General features: G+C 60.5%; 1 protein-coding gene across 1 annotated transcript in view; it reads left to right on the top strand.

The window, feature by feature from the left end:
- The window catches only part of SLC7A5 (solute carrier family 7 member 5), a 39796-nt gene extending 20239 nt beyond the window's left edge, over positions 1–19557 (top strand). The window contains exons 3-10 of the mRNA XM_004058117.5: positions 8346–8451; positions 8996–9040; positions 9644–9767; positions 10654–10757; positions 11529–11625; positions 12803–12952; positions 14991–15168; positions 16555–19557. Coding sequence (XP_004058165.1) covers positions 8346–8451; positions 8996–9040; positions 9644–9767; positions 10654–10757; positions 11529–11625; positions 12803–12952; positions 14991–15168; positions 16555–16610 — 860 coding nt within the window. The 3' untranslated portion in view covers positions 16611–19557. The remainder of the gene's footprint in view (positions 1–8345; positions 8452–8995; positions 9041–9643; positions 9768–10653; positions 10758–11528; positions 11626–12802; positions 12953–14990; positions 15169–16554) is intronic.
- Positions 19558–19872: the final 315 nt, after the last annotated feature.

Raw genomic sequence — 19872 nt, 5'->3', positions numbered from 1 at the left:
TTTAGAAGATACATTGTGTTGACCCCTTTCTCCCAAAGCAGTTGTCCAACTTTATACCCCCAATGGACGCAAAGCCCTTGGGCAGCTGCCCCCTCCCCTCGCTGGCACCTGGCAGCAGCACCCCCAGATACTTCAAGGCAGAGACTCCGGCCTCAATGTTGCAACGACTGGCCAGTGGCCCTTTCCGGGTCTGGAGAATGCAGCGAAAATCTGGCAGAGCAGGCCTGGCCCACGCACCTGTTCCTGCCTGTCCCGCACCCTGGGTACCCTGCTCCATTGGGGCTGAAAAGGCTCCTCCTTGCTGCCCTTGGCCCCCAGGTAGGCCCTGTGCTATGGAAAGGCACTGGCCCTAGGGTCCCGTAGGCCTTGGCTGACCGTACAGCCTCTTGCCTGTTTCCTCCTCGTCAGGGAAGTTTGTAATCACCCCTTCCCAGTTGGCCATCCGCAGAACCATCTTCTGTCCTGTGTGCCGCATCTATGCCAGGTCCCAGCGAGAACATGGCCCCGCATCCAGAGCTCATGGGGGGACCTGAGAGTCATAGGCACGTGAATGGGAGAGTCGCAGTGGGGAATAAGCAGGGCCCTGGTACAGACCAGAAAAGCCCTTCTGAGGGGTTGGGCCTTTCCTGAGATGCGGGCTGGGAGGGGCAGCTGGCTGAGTGACAGGGGTGACTCTGTAGGGGCCTGAGTGGTCGGGAGCCCTCGCCTCCTCCGCGTCTTCGGGGAGCCATGGCTGCCCCTAGGCTGGGGCGTGGGGACACGCAGGCTTAGGTGTCACACGAGGTTCTGCAGTTAGTCCCAGCCTTTTCGAAAGGGAGACAGTACTCATTAGGGTTCAGATCTGACCCACCGTCCCATGAGTCCACGCGCAGGCTGTTGCCTAAGGAGAGGGTGGCTGGGCCTTCGCCTGCAGGGTGGAGGGTAGGAGCGAGGGCACAGGCTCTGCCGTCCCAGCCCAGCAGCAGCAGCACGTCCCTCCTGGAGGACACAATGGGGCGCTTTGTGCTTTGCTTGGGCTGCAGCCGTCAGCGGCAGAACAAACTAATCTCTCCTTGAACAGTTACAGATTGGATAGTTGGGCAGATTAAAAAAAAAGGTTGCATAAAAACTTTCTTTTCCTTCTCCTCCCACATTGTACTGTTGGAAGTCAGTATTCCCCTGGAGCAAGATTTGCCCTTTCACTCTGTCCACAAAAAGGAAAGAAAGCCGCAGCCTGCCAGGGCAGCGTGCCTCTTGCTGTCCTTTGCCCCAGGAGGGGAAAATGCTTCCCCTGGGCAGGGCTCAGACCCCGGCCGAATGGCTTTGCTGAGCTGCTGGGCCCTGGGTCCCGGTGGCTGAGACCCCTGGATGTGACCTGCACCTATGAGTAGGGCACTTCTGCACGGTCCCGTGTCCCAGGCGGTAATACGTGTGTGCCACTGGGCTGTGGGGCAGGGGCCTGCATTTGTGTGTCACGTGACAGTTTTGAAATGATGGTTTTCCTTTGGTTCTTCAGCTAGTAGGGCCCCTTAGACTCAGAGAAGTGGGGTGCCCTGCCCCAGGTCCCACAGCCGTGAGCAGTGGGCAGGTCCCTCCCCACCCCCACTGTGACCCTGGGCGCAGTGTGCAGGGTCATGCGCTGCCGGGGGGAGGCCCACACCTCTGTTCCCAAGGTGCGTTCGGATGGACGGCACTGGGCCCATCTGCTCTTGGGAGGTTCACGTGGGGTGTCATGTGTTACGGGAAAAGCTGTCGGGACAGTTCCTGAGTAACACGTCCATCCTGAGAGGGTGGAGGTCTGGAGGACATCCCTTCTCAGACTGGTCTCTGAGCTTCCTTGAAGGCAGCCCCCCGAGCCCCTCCCGATCTCCCTCCTGAGGAGCTTCCTGGAGGAAGAGGTGCCGCCTCCCTCATCTGGCCCTCATCTGGCTGGGGGTGTGCAGCCCTGTCTTGGTCCCCCCTTCCTGTGGGTGGGGGCGTCCAGCCCCCAGACGATGTTTCTGACAAAGGCCCCCTCAGTGGTCACAGCACATGCCCAGCTGCTGGGCTGTTCTGGTGAGAAAAACGTTTCACCCACACCTTGGCTGTCTGTGGCTCTGGGGTGTGGAGGGGTCACCTCGTGGATTGAGAGGCCCCCCTGGGCTGTGGCTTAGAGCTGTTCCTTCTTCTGGGCCTGGCTTCACCTGAGTGTGTGCGTGGACCCGTAGCTGGGCTTCTAGACGCTCCCAGCAGAGCTCAGCCCAGCCTGCTCTCCGAACCCCAGATCGGGACTGTGGGCTTCTAGGGTGCCCTCCCGGAGAGAGGGCAAGGGCAGGTGCCAGATGTGCAGCTGCCTTGGGATTCTAGTTTTGCCGCCCCCGGGCCAGGGTGTCTGAGCCTCGGGGTCTTCCCCTGGGAAATGGGCTGTCCTCCCTTGCAGGGAGGAGGCCAGGCTCACCGCGTCCCCGGCACGGGAGCCACTGCCATGCAGGGTCCGACAGCCCCTTTTCCACCTCACGCCCTGACTGCCGCTTTCTCCGGGGGTGACAGCAAGAGCGGAGCAGGCCTGGGTGGGTGGGTCTCAGCTTCAGAGGGTCTGGTGCCGGGGCCCTGCTACCTGGATGCCCGGGGGAGAGTCGGTGAGAGGCCCGGCCAGGCCAGGGACCCTGATGCCCTGGGCCGGGTGCTCGGCCTCCTGGCTCCTAGACACTCCCTCGCTGTGTTTCCTTGTGGGAGAGTGAGCTGTCTGGGGCCTCCTCTTGTGTGGACAAGGATCCTGTCAGATCAGGCCCCACCCTGAGGACCCCACTTACCCTTAATCTGTAGAGGCCCCATGTCCACGTACAGCCACACCGGGGTTAGGGCTTCCACGTCTGAGTTTTGGGGGACAGGATGGAGCTTCGGGACCCGCTCTCCTGGTAGGAAATAGGGCAAGCCCCAGGGCCTCAAAGTGAATCCCAGCTGGGTCCAGGCTGTGTTAACCAAGGGAGGAGTCAGCCACAGCTCGGCCTCGAGCTGCCAAAGCTCACTTTCCAGAGAAGCTTCCAGGCTGGCCTGCCTGTGGGGGACTCCAGGGCGTCTCTCTGTGAGGCATCTCAGACAGGCTCAGGGTCATGCAGGGACAGACAGGACATTGCGCTCAGGAGCTCCCAGATTGGTGCCAGGCTCAAGTGCGGCTCCGCTCCAGACAGCCTGGGCCTGGAGCCAGGGCTGCGGCGTTGGCTGCCCCAAGGGTGGGTACTTCGCGACTCAGGGCACCTCTTTTGCGCCTCGAAGGCCTCGCAGTTGATAAAGGATGCTTGACCCGCTGCTTGCTCTGGGAGCTCAGTGCGTCCTGGGCCTGCCATGCTTCTGTGCCGTCGGCCTCGGGAGGATGACAGGCTGGGGAAGCTGGGGCTCTGCCGGTGCCGTGTGCTGGGACAGAATCAAAGGACGGGAGCGGGGCTTGTTTTCCCGCGGCCTTCACCTCCCGGTGCCCTTCGTCAGACGCATGGACAGAGGCCAGGGCAGCCGCAGGAGAAGGTGAGTGTGGGAGGCATCGCAGCCACAGCCCTGTGCTGGGGACAGTTCTCAGGGTCTTTTCCCGCCTGTGGAGTTGGAAAAAGCTTTTACTTCTGGTGTGAGGTTGGCAGCTCTAAGCAAAGGGCCCACTCCTTCATGAGTTTCCAAGACCGACAGACACTGCTGGTGGTCCAAAAGTGCCATCTGGTTGCCGCCAGAACCCCCAAACCCAAATTCCTGCCCCATCACGGTTCCCAGGCATTAGACGGCCAGAACGAAACAGGCATCTGAAAAGCGGTGCAGTGGCCTGGGGTGGGCGTGGACTCTGTGGGGTGGGCGTGGACTCTGCCTGGAGTGGGCGTGGACTCTGTGGGGTGGGCGTGGACTCTGCCTGGAGTGGGCGTGGACTCTGTGGAGTGGGCGTGGACTCTGCCTGGAGTGGGCATGGACTCTGGGGTGGGCGTGGACTCTGGGGTGGGTGTGGACTCTGTGGGGTGGGCGTGGACTCTGCCTGGAGTGGGCGTGGACTCTGTCTGGAGTGGGCGTGGACTCTGTGGGGTGGGCGTGGACTCTGGGGTGGGCGTGGACTCTGTGGGGTGGGCGTGGACTCTGCCTGGAGTGGGCGTGGACTCTGTGGGGTGGGCGTGGACCCTGGCCTGGGCTCTGGACTGAACCCATGTGGCGGTCACTGCACGACCTCCCTGAGCCCACAGGGCAGCTAGCTCCAGGGTGCTGACCACATGGGACTCACAGCCCCCTCTTAGATGAGGTGCCATTGGCTGTGCACCCGGCTGGTGACTGAGAAGTGGGGTGTGAGCTGCAGCTGTCCTGCCCCTGACCATGTCTGATGCACTGAGAAGCCAGGGAGGTCTCCCCTGGGTGGCACGGTTGGCCCCTCATGTGTGGTGACAGATGCCTACAGACTGGCTTTAGCAACAGACATGCAGACCGTCCTGGTCCTGGCAGCCAGAGGTCCAGACCCAAGGTGCCACCTTCCCCTTCCAGCTGCCCGTGGCTCCAGGCATCCTGGGCTGGCTCTGTCTCCCCTGGATCTGTCTCTGTGTCGCTGAGGACGCGTGTCGTCCGCCTTAGTGCCTACTCTAATCCGGGATGATCTCCTCTCAAGGTCCTTCGCTAATTGCACCTGCGGAGACCGCATTTGCAGCTAGGACACATCCCGCAGCTCCACTGGACGTGAATTTTGGGGACACTGTTCAGCACACTCCACCTAGAGCCCCAAGGGGCCAGAGTGGTTGGAAGGCGGAAGGCCCCAGCACAGCGGAAAGTCCGCGATTGAGGAGTGACTCTCTTGTCCCTGAGGTGTTTCCAGGGCTGGGGCAGGGCCCCGTCAGCCCTGAGGTTCCGGGATGCCCTCCCTCTCCACATTCCCATGTTTCCCATGCTGGGCAGGCTTTTCTCTCCAGGGACACTGCGTTCATGGGGAGACATCGTCCTCTGAGTCAGGAGCCAGAGGGTTGGAGGGTTGGCCGCGTCACAGAGGAGGGGGAAGATCCCGTTCCCACGTGCGTTTGACCACTGGGGGTGTCCCTGGGCCCCGTCAGCAGGATGGCTTTAGCCACCGGCGGAGTCTCCCTTCCAGCCTCGGGGTGGATGGTTCCCATGGCCGCATCTGCCTGACTCAGGGATCAAGGCCACTTTTCCCTGAAATCATCTCCCCAGGGCCTTTGGAGCGCTCGTTCCCACCGCAGTTACCCCGCTCTCGAGGGGATCCTGCTGACGGGGCTGCTGTGCCGGGTTCGGGGTTTGCAGTTTGCCTTCCCCCCACCCAGGGTTTGGCTGTGCATTTGCTTTCACGGCAGCCCCACCAGCCCCTGAGGAAGATGCCTCTTAGGGACAAGGAAGGGGCTGGAGGGCCCCACTCAGGCTCTGCGCTGAGTCAGTTCTCACCTCTCTGTGGGCTCTGGCAAATGTCACCGTCTGTCCACGGTGATTCTCTTCCTCACTTCCCTGTCACGCTGTCCCCTCCTTGTGGGTGGAGGCTGACTGGATAGCAGACTGCCAGGTGTGGAGGCTGGGTGGCTGCTGGATGAGTGGGCCGCTCAGCCATTCCTTCCAGTCCTGCCCAGTGCCTGGGGCTTCATGTTGAAGCCAGGACCACGCCCGAGTCTAGGGTCCATGGGAGAGAAAGCTGAGAGGAGCTGGTCCTGTCCTCCCAGCAGGGGTAGAGGCTCGTGGCTGATGCCTTGTCATGGTCTTCTTGCACAGGGTCTCAGCCTGGCACCTCTGCCACCGTGGGCTCTCTGTTGTGTGGGGGTGTCCTGTGCATTGCAGGACATCCAGCAGCATCCCCGGCCTCCTGCTTCATGCCAGTAGCGCCCCACCCCACCGTCGTGACAGCCCAGGTCTCCCGGTGTGCAGAATGCCCCCTGGTCATGCTGAGAGGTGCGGGGGTGCCTCTCAAACCCTGCCCCCAGGGTTTGAACGCTGTCTAACTCCCACCTCTGGTGCGTCTCTCCCCTGTGTGTAGCGTGGAGTCACTGGATGAGTGTGGTGACCTCCCGGTGTCCAGCTGCCCTGGGCTGCAAGCAGGTCCCTCCTGCAGCCCTCCAGGCCACCCTTAAGCAGAGCTGGACCAGCCTGGCCAACATGGTGAAACCCCATCTCTACTAAAAATACAAAAATTAGCCAGGCGTGGTAGAACTCTGTCTCAAAAAAAAAAAAAAAAAAGTTACTCAGGCCTTAGGGCTGCCAATATCTGGCTCCTGACTGAAGACCTCATACCATGTCAAGCCTCAGTATATTGTCCTTAGCAAAAGCAGCCGCCCTCTGTGTAGGATCAGCCGCCTTTCTGTCGTGAGGCTGGAGGTCGGCTGTGAGGATTGATGTGTCTGGCGGGGACCGTGGACTGAGGCCTCCTGTCCATCAGCTCAGGCTGAGTTCGGGGGTGGTCACAGTGAATGGGGCACGTGTTTCTGGCCTCCAGGGCTCACCTTCACCCCCTCCCACCATGAGTGCCAGATGGGGGAGGCAGGACCTTGATTCTCAAGCAGCCTGGCAGGTCTGCATTCCGCCACTTGTAGGACAGATGCTCCCCCCAGCAGAAGTGGGCAAGACACAGTAGGGCTCTGCAGATGTGAAGGGTCTGCACATTCCAGAACATTCCATCAGAGAGCAGATGGGAGAGAGGCCAGAGGGGCTGTGGGCGTCTTGGCCGAGGTGCTGTGCAAAGTGCCCTGTCCTGAGCTGCTCTGAGCTGCCCCCGCTCCAGGCCTGCAGAGTCAAGCTCCGCCTGCTGACCACCCGGTGACCAGAATACATCACACGCAGGCAGTGGGCCCTGGAGCTCCTTCTCAGGAGATCAAGGCCTCAGCAGGGCAGGGTGGCGGGCAGCCCTCAGGGAACCCACCAGCACCCCCAGTGTAGGCTGAAGATCAAAGGCCCCAGCACACCTGGCATCTGGGACAGACAGAGCTGGAGGCAGAGCCGCAGGCATCCAGCACGCCACGGGGAAGCAGGTGCAAAACAGGAACTGGGTCCACCCATCAGGAAGGGACCCCACCGTGGGCTCTGCCGTAGGAAATCTGGTGCCACCTTTGAAGTATGCACTTTGTTTGGGGTAATTGCCAAGGTCTTATGGGAACCTCCCTTCACGGGTCCCCTTTGAAATTTGCTCACCTCGTCACTCTGCGGTGTTCCCTGGACCACCAAGGTGGTTCCCCTTCTTGGGCCCCCACGGTGACCTGTGGTCCAAGGCCACGTGTTGGGACACAGCGGCCCCAGGGCCCGTCCCTGCCTGGCCCTGTGAGACGGGCTGGTGACTTTCCAGCAGGAAGGATACTGTCACACACGGTTCTCAAATAAACTAACAGTCCACAGCCTGACCAGGATTTCCACTGGTGCCTCCAGCTGTGCATGCACCTGGCAGGTAGGCAGGAGGGGACCCGGCTCCTTTGTTCCGGTGGTGTCTTTGGTCTTATTTCCAAGTTCTCCTTCCTGAAGCGCAGTGGTCTGTGAGACTGATGTCTGGGCAATGTATTCCGGGCTCGAACACACCAGGCCCATTTCACAGAGGAGGTAACAGCCACAGAAAGGGCCAGTGCTGTCCCAGCAGCCACGTGACCTTCCGGAGACACCCCTTCCCCCAAAAGACATGTCCTCCTGGGGAACCCGTGAATGCTGGTGGCCTTATTTGGAAAAAAGGTCTTCGCAGATGTGACTGAGGTTCAAGTTTTGAAATGAGGTCCTTCTGGAATACGGTGGAGCAGTCACGAAGTCCAGTGACGTGTGTCCTCAGAGGGCAAAGGAGAGAGCTCTGCACACAGCACGGGGATGGTTCTCGGCCCTGGCAGCCCTGCCCCTGCCCCTGCCCCGGCTGCAGCTGGCCACATGCTCAGCACGGTCCAGGACAAACCTATGTTCTTGCCCAGGCCTGTCCTGCCAGCCCTGGAGGGAGGGCGGTCTGTTCCGAGCTTCTCGCACCCCAAGAAGCAGGGCCCTAGTGGCTCTGGGCCTTCCTTGTTGCCGTAGCCAGGATGCAAACCGAGGTCTCCTGGCTTTATACTGCCTTGACACTCATGTCATGAGGTCTCAGGGAACCTTCTTGAAGGCAACTGGGGCTGGTTGACCCCTCCATCCTGACCTCCTGTAGTCTAGCGTCTGAGGAGCCCTCCGGGGCAGTGGTCAGAGCTGCCTGTCCCCTCTCAGGTGGGCACAGGGCCTCTGGCGGGGCCACATCCCTCTGGTTGTGGTTGGAACCCTGCACCCTCCCTGTGGCTCAGCAGGTACATACCATTTGTCACAGTGAAAAGCCTTCACTCCAGCATTTTTGTTTGCTATGTATTTTGCTCCAGGAACATTCTAGAACTGGTAGCATGACCTCTGTTCAGCGCTCTCTAACCCAGCATTCTTTTCTTTGGCCCTGCCAGGTGATGTGTCCAATCTAGATCCCAAGTTCTCATTTGAAGGCACCAAACTGGATGTGGGGAACATTGTGCTGGCATTATACAGCGGCCTCTTTGCCTATGGAGGATGGTAGGTTCTGGAATGTCTGGGTCCCTTGGTCTGGGGACATACAGTCCCTGACGTGTCCAGGAATCCCAAATCTCCCAGCCATCAAGGGGCAGTTAAAGGGAGTGGACAGTATAGAGTGGCAGGTGACCCTCCAGAGTCACACACATCCCGACGAAGCGCGGGGAGGCCGCCCGCTGCAGCCCTACTCTGGCTCTAGCTCCATGTCTCAGTCTTGGCGAAGGTAGCAGGTGAAGGCAGCTGAGCCCTGCGGCCCCTTTCCTCCAGGTCCCCAGCCTGACTCCTGCGCTCAGGCGGGCCTCACAGGCACCTGAGAATCACCCCAGTAGGGCGAACAGGCAGGGAATGTGCGGGAGGGCCTGGAAGGGGTAGCAGGGACCCCCCGGAACACACAGGAGGCTGAGCTCCCACTCCAGGTCCGCTTTCCAGCCCAGCGAGCAGACCGCCGGGGAGCAGGCTCACCAGCTGCCCTGGGATGCTCTCTCCCCAGTGATTTATTTTCCCTGATGAGGATCATATAATTTGAACGCTGTTCTCTAAATTTTAGGAATTACTTGAATTTCGTCACAGAGGAAATGATCAACCCCTATAGGTACGTGCAAGAATGGATGGAGCCGTCTTTTTTCATTATTTTAATGTGAGGCAGAAAGCAGCCACATTCCACTCGAAGCCTGTTGGTCGGCTCAGGCCAGTTCATAGTAGGGCTGTGATTGGGGCCTCTGGGGCCAGCAGGATGTGGGGCGGGTGGCTTCTGGCCGTGTGTCCTTGAACACGGTTTCTCCAGAGAACGGGTGGCAAGTGAGGGCCCCACTCAGGGCGGGACGGTACAGAGGAGCTGCTTGGGCTCTCGGCTCTGGTCCCCGGCTGTGCAGCTCGTGGGCAGAGCCTTGGAATTCAGACCAGGTGGCCTGACTTAGCTCTCCTGAGCCCTTGAGGTCACCCAGAAGAATCCCCATTTCTCAGGTGGGGAAGCTGAGGCCGCGGCCAAGGCACCAGCCAGGCCTGTGCAGTGTCCCGCTCCAGGCACAGCCTCCTGCCGCCAGCCTGTGCTCTCTTGCTCCTTCCCACCTTCCCCGAGAAGCCCGGCACAGAGGCTGGAGCTACTGCTTGCGAGGAGCCCACCTGGCTCCTGGGCACAGGGTTTGGCCTTCAGCCCGGTCTGCGTTGGGTGACATGTCGTTCCTGTTCTTTCCAGAAACCTGCCCCTGGCCATCATCATCTCCCTGCCCATCGTGACGCTGGTGTACGTGCTGACCAACCTGGCCTACTTCACCACCCTGTCCACAGAGCAGATGCTGTCATCCGAGGCCGTGGCCGTGGTGAGCCGCTACCCGCCAGCTTCCACCAGGGGCCTGAGAGGCTGTGGCCAGCCCGTCCCTTCCAGACCGGAGTGGTGCCCCGCGTCTCTAAGCCTCCCCTACCCAGAGGGGGCCCCGCGTCTCTAAGCCTCCCCTACCCGGAGGGGTGGAGTGGTGGTCTCCCCTCACAATGACTGCAGAGGAAGTGTCTGGGGATCGTCCTCAACCTCAGCTGCTGGGGGAGTCAAAGGGGAGAAGGGTTTAAAATCTGATGCCAAGCCACACCCAGAACCAGCTATAAGCCAGAATGCCTAGGGAGTCCAGGGCAGAGGTCATTTTAAATCTGAGTACAGAAAGATTGGAGTCTGCCACAGACTGGGGTTCGTTAGAAGGCACGGCTGCTGCTGGCTTGGCAGGCGGGAGGCCAGGCCCGGGCGGTGTCACCGGGCAGCTCAGCCAGGCTGGCCTCGCGGTTCCCGAGGCTCCTCCCGCTGCCCTCCCAGGGCTGGGGGAACAGGGAGTGGGTGCTCTGGCCAGCTTCCTACTGAACAAGCTCTGACTCCCAGCCCACTGCCGGCAGGGCACCGTGCTGAGCCTGTGGAGGACCCCATTGGGGAAGGCAAGATCCCCACCTGCAGGCCGTAGCTTGCTCCAGGGAGTCCCAGAGGAGGGGGCAAATCAGGACCAGCAAGGGCTCCCCCACAAGCAGGCTGGGCAGGGGTCGCTGGAAAGCCCTGTCCTGGGAAGTCCCCCCAGAGGCCAGAATCCAGCCTGAGAGGTCCTCTGCAGAGGGCTCCTGTGAGCACAGGGAGGGCGAGGGCCGGCCCGGTGCAGAGGGCTCCTGGTGAGCACAGGGAGGGCGAGGGTCGGCCCGGTGGGGCCCAGCTCACTGGTTGTGCCTGCCTAGGACTTCGGGAACTATCACCTGGGCGTCATGTCCTGGATCATCCCCGTCTTCGTGGGCCTGTCCTGCTTCGGCTCCGTCAATGGGTCCCTGTTCACATCCTCCAGGTGAGCACAGCCCGACCCACCACAGGTGAGGGAGGCCCAGGCCTCATGGCCAGGTTCAACATGTTCCATGTCTGTAAAAGGTTTGTCTCTGTGATACTGGGGATGCATAATTGCTCAAATAGGCCAGGCATGGTGGCTCATACCTGTAATCCCAGCACTTTAGGAGGCCGAGGTGAGCAGATCGCTTGAGCTCAGGAGTTCGAGACCAGCCTGAGCAATATGGCAAAACCCCGTTTCTACAAAAATATACAAAAATTAGCCAGGCGTGGTGGCACGTGCACGTAGTCCCAGCTACTTGGGGGGCTGAGGTAGAAGGATTGCTTGAGACCAGAAGGTTGAGACTGCAGTGAGCCGAGATGGTGCCACTGCACTCCAGCCTGGGTGACAAAGTGAGACCATCTCAAAAAAAAAAAAAAAAAAGGCAGCAGCAAGCTCAAATAATACAGAAATAAAGGAAGCATGAACTTTGGCCCTCGCCTCCCCACTCCTGCCTGGAGGTGACACAGCTGTGGTGTCCTAGATGCCCCGTGGCCGCTGCTCGACCCCCCTGGGCTGGAGTGAGCAGTGGCTCCCAAGTTGCTGTCCTTGCCGGGTTGGTTGGGGGCACTGAGAGGCCCACAGCCAGCGGCTGGAGGGGCCTGGTTCCCACTCTGGACAGAGAGGCCCAGACAAGCCAGGCACAGGCCCTGCCACTCCCCAGCCTGCGTGTCCCCTGTCCATGTGCTGAGTTGTGGGGCAGTGGCTGACTCTGCCACTCTTGTCTGTCCACAGGCTCTTCTTCGTGGGGTCCCGGGAAGGCCACCTGCCCTCCATCCTCTCCATGATCCACCCACAGCTCCTCACCCCCGTGCCGTCCCTCGTGTTCACGGTAAGCCTGCTGCACGGCCCTGTGCCCTACATCCCTGGGGGTTGTCCGGGGTCTCCCAGAGGGAGGCTGCCACAGCTTGCAGCTCTGTCTGGGGTGTGGACTGGGTGACAGCTCAAATGTGGCCTCCTGCCGAACTCCGCTGAATGCCAGAGAGCGCTGGAGGGGCTTTAGATTTTATTCCAAAAACAATATATGGTGGCTGCCACAAACAATTCAGACCGTCGGAAATGCGGGAGGCAGAAGCTGACCCGGGGTGCTGCTCTGCCAGCCGCCTGGCTCACTGCACCTCCGTGGGCGCCCACTCTGTCCATTTCTCAGCGGGGTGCATCACACACAGTTTCTTTCCGCTTCTCCTGCATCTTTCCATGCCAGCCCGTGTGACTGCCTTTGTTCCCTCTGGCTGTGTCACACATCACTCCAAAATGTAGTGTTCTAAAAGGAAAAGCACTTATTATCTCACAGTTTCCGTGAGTCAGGAATTCAGGGAGCTGGTGCCTGAAGCTGTGTTCTCATCCTAGGGTGTGACCAGGGCTGGAGAGGCCACTCCCACAGTGGCTTCCTCCAGGGCTGTGGGCTGCAGGCCCCGCCCCCGAGCACACTGGGCTCCCCCCACAGGCTGCTTCCCCCAAAGCCAGTGAGATACAGCAGAGGAAGCTGGGGTCTGGCAGCTGTGGGATGGCCTCAGAGGTCCTGGCCCTTGCTTACTACTCCTTCCCTGAGTTAGAAGCGAGTCAGAAGGGCAGCAAGTCCTGGACTCTTTGGCAGCTGCACGGTCCTCAGGAGCACGGCTGTGCCGGGGGTTACAGAAACTGTTTTCTTGGTGACCACTGGGTTAGGTCAGGTTGTGGCCCTCACACACAGAGCCACAGTCCAGCAGAGCCCAGCTGTGTATGTACACTGTGCTCTTCACCTGTCCTTAACCCAAATGTGGTCTCCATTTCCTCTTCTCCTCCCTCCTTCCCTCCTCTCCTCCCTCCTTCCCTCCTCCTCTCCTCCCTTCTTCCCTCCTTTCCTCCTTCAAGACCTTGCATGTTGCTCAGATGAGGTTTCTCCTTTAAAACAAAATTCCCTGGTGCTCAGCTGGGCCTAGCCAGGCTGGAAAGTCCCCGGTGGCCACCACGGCCGTCCACAGCCCTGGTCGTGGGCCCCAGGGCTCAGCCAGCTGCCTCTCTTCCAGTGTGTGATGACGCTGCTCTACGCCTTCTCCAAGGACATCTTCTCCGTCATCAACTTCTTCAGCTTCTTCAACTGGCTCTGCGTGGCACTGGCCATCATCGGCATGATCTGGCTGCGCCACAGAAAGCCTGAGCTTGAGCGGCCCATCAAGGTGAGCCTGGGGCCTCCCGCTCACCCAGGCACCCTTCACAGAGGCAGGGTCCGTGAGTCCTAAGGACCCTGAGTCGGGAGCCAGCATCCCAGCTCAGCCTCTGGACCTGTCCCTGCCTGCATGCACCTGGGCCGGGCCACGTCCACATCAAGCCCGTGTCTCCCCTCGGCAAACCAGGGCTCATGCCGCAGGGGGTCCCGGTGGGAGGGGTGCGAGGCCGTGTGTGCCCATGCTTTTACAGCAGACACAGGGGTCAGCTAATTCCGGTGATGACTTGACCACCAGCTACGAGGGTGCCAAGTGTGACTGCAGGAGCTGGGGTTCCTCAAAGGACAGTAGATGGCACAGAGCTTGTGCTCCGTTGGGTGGAGGGAAGCAGATAAGGACACTGCAGTCATAAGTGGGCGGTGGTGAGCCCCGGCAGGGGCGGGGCAGAGCTGGGCCTGGCGCAGCATTCAAAGGGCCGTCGGGGCTGTGCTGGCAGGAGGAATGCAGGGAACCCAGCCCGAGGAGTGCCTGGGCCCAGCTGGACTCTCCTAGACTCTCCCTGTCCCCAGCAGCTCATTCAGAGGGGCAGCTGTTATCCGTGGGCTGCCTTCTCCAAAAACGGGGGCCGTCCAGCAGAGGCCATGCTCTTGCCTGGGGCCCAGCAAGTCCCGCCGCCCTGGCCCTGACATAGAACAAGAGGCCAGAGCCCCTGGTGGCTGCTAGCCAGCAGCTTTTGTCACTCAGCTGGCATATGGCTGTCACAGTAGCCCCTGCTTCCCTGCCCGGACCATCTCTCCCTCTGTGTTCCCGAAGCCTGGGGGCCCCGGGGGTGCCTGTGAATGCTGTTGAATGGGCTTTAGGCTGGGCGCGGTGGCTCACGCCTGTAATCCCAGCACTTCGGGAGGCCGAGGCGGGCAGATCACAAAGTCAGGAGATCGAGACCATCCTGGCTAACACGGTGAAACCCCGTCTCTACTAAAAATACAAAAAAATTAGCTGGGCGTGGTGGCGGGTGCCTGTAGTCGCAGCTACTCGGGAGGCGGAGGCAGGAGAATGGCATGAACCTGGGAGGCCGAGATCGCGCCACTGTACTCCAGCCTGGACGACAGAGTGAGACTCCATCTCAATTAAACAAAAAAAAAACCAGGGGCTTTAAAATACAGTCAGCACAAGAACCCAGATGCTGCCCCAAGAGAAGGCTACAGAGGGCAAGGAGGAGCCGCCCTACATGGGCACCAGCTTGTGCCTGCTGTGCCAGCCTGGGACAGTGCCTAGGGCACAGGGCAGTCACTGGGCACAGCGGGGGCTCAGCCCCCATGGGGACCTGGGCATGGGGTAGGCTCTACCCACTGTTGTGAGCCTGGGCACGGGTTGGCGTCTGTTCCCTGGGGACAGGGCAGTCATGCAGCCTGCACTGATGGGCTGGGACTTGTGTTCAGCCCTGCGTCTCCCAGGGTGCCCTGTCCAAGTATGGATTCAGGACAGCTGAGTCAATCCCCCAGCCATGCCGAGCCGCAGGTCGCGGGCTGGGCCTGCAGGCTCCTTGCAGCCCTGCCTGGCTTCTGTGCCGGGTGGAGCTCATCTGCTGAAGGTGACAGTTTAGGCTGCAGCTTCAGGGATGGGCTTTTGCTCAGCGCTGTCCACAGCGGCGTCTCCAAGAGGGTGGTCTCCTGGCTTATTAGTGGGTGGCCACCGTCTCCTGGAAGCATCAGGCCCCTGTGCGTCCTGGCGGCTCAGGGTTTCCAGGCCTGTGATGTGGGAATGGAGCCGTGACCTTCCCTGCCCGTGGGAGGCCTTGGGAGATGAAGCTCGCTCCTTCCATCCCTCATCATAAGCCGCCTGAGCCCCTGGCAACATGCCCAGCACTGTATGCAGAGTCGAGGGCGGGACAGCTCGGTGTGTGAGGCAGATGGAGTGCAGATCGCATCCTGGTGACCTGGAAGTCAGCAGCCGTGGGTGTGGAGGGCCCAGGAGGGCTGAGGAACCTCGGGGCATGGGGGAGGGAGGCTGGACAGGAGAGGGCTCACCCAGGCCCTGTCCTCTGCCCCAGGTGAACCTGGCCCTGCCTGTGTTCTTCATCCTGGCCTGCCTCTTCCTGATCGCCGTCTCCTTCTGGAAGACACCCGTGGAGTGTGGCATCGGCTTCACCATCATCCTCAGCGGGCTGCCCGTCTACTACTTCGGGGTCTGGTGGAAAAACAAGCCCAAGTGGCTCCTCCAGGGCATCTGTGAGTATCTCGCTGGCCCACAGCCCGTGGTACCCTCTGCCCTGGGCAGCGAAGGGAGTTGAGAGGCGTCGGCCGTCTCCACCCACATGAGGCCAAACGTGTTGGGTGGCAGGAGGGTTCAGGTCACTGCAGTGTCCGCCAGTGACACGCAGCCCACATGGTTCATGGATAAGACACTCAGCGCAGCACCAGCTAATCTCTCAGGACGAGGGATTCCGGAAAACCAGGCTACTGCTGCCAAGTAACAAAATCCTGCTGGCTGCCACCAGCGGACACAGCAGACTTACCCAGAAAGGCAGAAAGAGGCAGAGACAGGCCGATCACTTGAGGTCAGGAGTTCAAGACCAGCCTGGCCAACATGGTGAAACTCTGTCTCTACTAAAAATACACAGATCAGCTGGATGTGGTGGCACACACCTGTAATCCCAGCTACTCAGGAGGCTGAGGCAGGAGAATCACTTGAACCTGGGCGACGGAGGTTGCAGTGAGCCGAGATCGCACCATTGCACTCCAGCCTGGGCGACAGAGCGAGACTCTTCTCAAAAACCAAAAAGGCAGAAGGAGAAACCCGCCCCCCGGCCCTCTGTGCAGCGGCAGCCCCAGGGGTGCTTTGCCACCAAGCTCAGGACCCCGTCCTCAGCGCCTGCAAATGTGGCCAGGCTCGTAGAAAAAGGCCGGGGTGCTTGCGGGCCTAGACGCTGATCCCCATGTCACTGGGTGGCTTGGAGAATTCCCGGGATGGCAGCAACACAGGCAGGGAGACCCCCCACCCCTACCCCACACTCTGATCACCGCCAGGGTCATGGTAGAACATTTGCCTCAAGCTTTGCAGTGGGATCTGCATTAACTGTCATTCAGGACACCAAGAGCTTAAAGCAAACCCCCGTCTCTATCCTGAAAGCAGTCCCCCTCCGCAGAGCGATGTCTCTGTAGACAGTCCCAGGCGCGACAGGTCTTCCGAGGACCCGTTAGCAGATTGGCCCCTCCGGCCCTGCCTGCTGGGAACAGTCCAGGCATGTGTCCAGGTGGTGGCCCGGGTGTGGACCTGCAGGAAGGCCTGTCATCCCCCCGTTGCACTTTGCTGAGACACCAGGGACCTGGTTCGTGTGCCACAGGGGCCGCACTCCGCCTCCCCAGGGTTCTGAAGCAGGCGAGGGGTGGGCCGAGTGGGATGTGGCACTTCTGCATTTCAGTTGAAGACAGCACCTCGGGCACCCGGCATCCACATGCGCAAGTACACAAGGGAAGGGTCCTTAAAATCCCAGCGCTAGGCAGCGGCGCTGGGTTTGGTGACAGCAGGGCTGGGGGAGCCCCAGCTCACCCCCCCGTGTCCCACGGGTGCCTACCCAGCCCCCAGGCTAACACAGCTGTCTTCTCTCTTGACAGTCTCCACGACCGTCCTGTGTCAGAAGCTCATGCAGGTGGTCCCCCAGGAGACATAGCCGGGAGGCCGAGTGGCTGCCGGAGGAGCATGCGCAGAGGCCAGTTAAAGTAGATCACCTACTCGAACCCACTCCGGTTCCCCGCAACCCACAGCTCAACTGCCCATCCCAGTCCCTCGCCGTCCCTCCCAGGTCGGGCAGCGGAGGCTGCTGTGAAAACTCTGGTACGAATCTCATCCCTCAACTGAGGGCCAGGGACCCAGGTGTGCCTGTGCTCCTGCCCAGGAGCAGGTTTTGGTCTCCTTGGGCCCTTTTTCCTTTCCCTCCTTTGTTTACTTATATATATATATTTTTTTTAACTTAAATTTTGGGTTAACTTGACACCACTAAGATGATTTTTTAAGGAGCTGGGGGAGGGCAGGAGCCTTCCTTTCTCCTGCCCTGAGGGACCAGACCCTGGGCGAACAGAGCTACTGAGACTTGGAACCTCATTGCTACCACAGACTTGCACTGAAGCCGGACAGCTGCCCAGACACATGGGCTTGTGATATTTGTGAAAACCAACCCTGTGGGCTTATGTCTCTGCCTTAGGGTTTGCAGAGTGGAAACTCAGCCGTAGGGTGGCACTGGGAGGGTGTGGGGGATCTGGGCAAGGTGGGTGATTCCTCCCAGGAGGTGCTTGAGGCCCCGTTGGACTCCTGACCATAATCCTAGCCCCGAGACACCATCCTGAGCCAGGGAACAGCCCCAGGGTGGGGGGGTGCCGGCATCTCCCCTAGCTCACCAAGCCTGGCCTCTGGGCAGTGCGGCCTCTTGGCTATTTCTGTGTCCAGTTTTGGAGGCTGAGTTCTGGTTCATGCAGACAAAGCCCTGTCCTTCAGTCTTCTAGAAACAGAGACAAGAAAGGCAGACACATCGCGGCCAGGCACCCATGTGGGCGCCCACCCTGGGCTCCACACAGCAGTGTCCCCTGCCCCAGAGGTCGCAGCTACCCTCAGCCTCCAATGCATTGGCCTCTGTACCGCCCAGCAGTCCCTCCTGGCCGGTGCTGGGTTCCCACTCCCGGCCTAGGCACCTCCCCGCTCTCCCTGTCACCCTCATGTCCTGTCCTGGTCCTGATGCCCGTTGTCTAGGAGACAGAGCCAAGCACTGCTCACGTCTCTGCCGCCTGCGTTTGGAGGCCCCTGGGCTCTCACCCAGTCCCCACCCTCCTGCAGAGAGGGAACTAGCGCACCCCTTGTTTCTGTTGTTCCCTTGAATTTTTTTCGCTATGGGAGGCAGCCGAGGCCTGGCCAATGCGGCCCACTTTCCTGAGCTGTCGCTGCCTCCATGGCAGCAGCCAGGGACCCCCCAAACAAGAAGACCCCGCAGGACCCCTCCTGAGCTCGGGGGGCTCTGCCTTCTCAGGCCCCGGGCTTCCCTTCTCCCCAGCCAGAGGCGGAGCCAAGTGGTCCAGCGTCACTCCAGCGCTCAGCTGTGGCGGGAGGAGCTGGCCTGTGGCACAGCCCTGAGTGTCCCAAGCCGGGAGCCACCGGAGCCGGACACGGCTTCACTGACCAGCGGCTGCTCAAGCCGCAAGCTCTCAGCAAGTGCCCTGTGGAGCCTGCCGCCCCCGCCTGGGCACCGGGACCCCCTCACCATCCAATGGGCCCGGAGAAACCTGATGAACAGTTTGGGGACCCAGGACCAGATGTCCATCTCTCTTGCTTGAGGAATGAAGACCTTTATTCACCCCTGCCCCGTTGCTTCCCGCTGCACATGAACAGACTTCACGCGTCTGCTCATAGGACCTGCATCCTTCCTGGGGCCGAATTCCACTCGTCCAAGGGACAGCCCACGGTCTGGAGGCCGAGGACCACCAGCAGGCAGGTGGACTGACTGTGTTGGGCAAGACCTCTTCTCTCTGGGCCTGTTCTCTTGGCTGCAAATAAGGACAGCAGCTGGTGCCCCACCTTCCTGGTGCGTTGCTGTGTGAATCCAGGAGGCAGTGGACATCGTAGGCAGCCACGGCCCCGGGTCCAGGAGAAGTGCTCCCTGGAGGCACGCACCACTGCTTCCCACTGGGGCCGGCAGGGCCCACGCACGACGTCAGCCTCTTACCTTCCCGCCTCGGCTAGGGGTCCTCGGGATGCCGTTCTGTTCCAACCTCCTGCTCTGGGAGGTGGACATGCCTCAAGGATACAGGGAGCCAGCGGCCTCTCGATGGCATGCGCTTGCCTGTTGGCTGCTGCGGCTGTGGGTGAGCATGGGGGCTGCCAGCGTCTGTTGTGGAAAGTAGCTGCTAGTGAAATGGCTGGGGCCGCTGGGGTCCGTCTTCACGCCACGCAGGTCTCTTCTGGGCATCTGAGCTGGGGTGGGAGCTCCTCCGCAGAAGGTTGGTGGGGGGTCCAGTCTGGGATCCTTGGTGCTGTGTGCCCCACTCCCCCCTGGGGACCCCACTTCAGAAGGTAGGGGCCGTGTCCCGCGGTGCTGACTGAGGCCTGCTTCCCCCTCCCCCTCCTGCTGTGCTGGAATTCCACAGGGACCAGGGCCACCGCAGGGGACTGTCTCAGAAGACTTGACTTTTCCGTCCCTTTTTCTCCACACTCCACTGACAAACGTCCCCAACGGTTTCCACTTGTGGGCTTCAGGTGTTTTCAAGCACACCCCACCAAAACAAGCAAGTGCATTTTCAGTCGTTGTGCTTTTTTGTTTTGTGCTAACGTCTTACTAATTTAAAGATGCTGTCGGCACCATGTTTATTTATTTCCAGTGGTCATGCTCAGCCTTGCTGCTCTGCGTGGCGCAGGTGCCATGCCTGCTCCCTGTCTGTGTCCCAGCCACGCAGGGCTATCCACTGTGACGTCGGCCGACCAGGCTGGACACCCTCTGCCGAGTAATGACGTGTGTGGCTGGGACCTTTTTTATTCTGTGTTAATGGCTAACCTGTTACACTGGGCTGGGTTGGGTAGGGTGTTCTGGCTTTTTTGTGGGGTTTTTATTTTTAAAGAAACACTCAGTCATCCTACCGCTGATGTTCTGTGTTCTTTTCTTCTGCACCAGGTTCTGTGTATAGGAACGTTCCTGGCCCCCTCTTGGCCACCTCATTCCTTCCCACCTTCACACATTCATTCATTCATTCACCGACAGCCCACTGAGGCCGCTGGGTGTGGGTGAGCCATGGGCGGGTTGCACACATGTGAGCACGCACCCCTCGAGGGTGGGGGGGCTGAGCCAAGATATCGGATCTGCCTCGGGAGTGGGGGGCAGGCAGCCTGCGCAGGGATGTTCAGGTGGAGACCACCGGGGAGGAGGGGGAAGGTTCCAGTCCCAGGGAGCTGCA

The sequence above is a fragment of the Gorilla gorilla genome, chromosome 18 (genome assembly GCF_029281585.2).
Source record: "Gorilla gorilla gorilla isolate KB3781 chromosome 18, NHGRI_mGorGor1-v2.1_pri, whole genome shotgun sequence".
Taxonomy (NCBI): Eukaryota; Metazoa; Chordata; class Mammalia; order Primates; family Hominidae; genus Gorilla; species Gorilla gorilla.
Note: the sequence above shows the minus strand (reverse complement) of the source record. Positions and strands in the feature narration are given on the sequence as shown.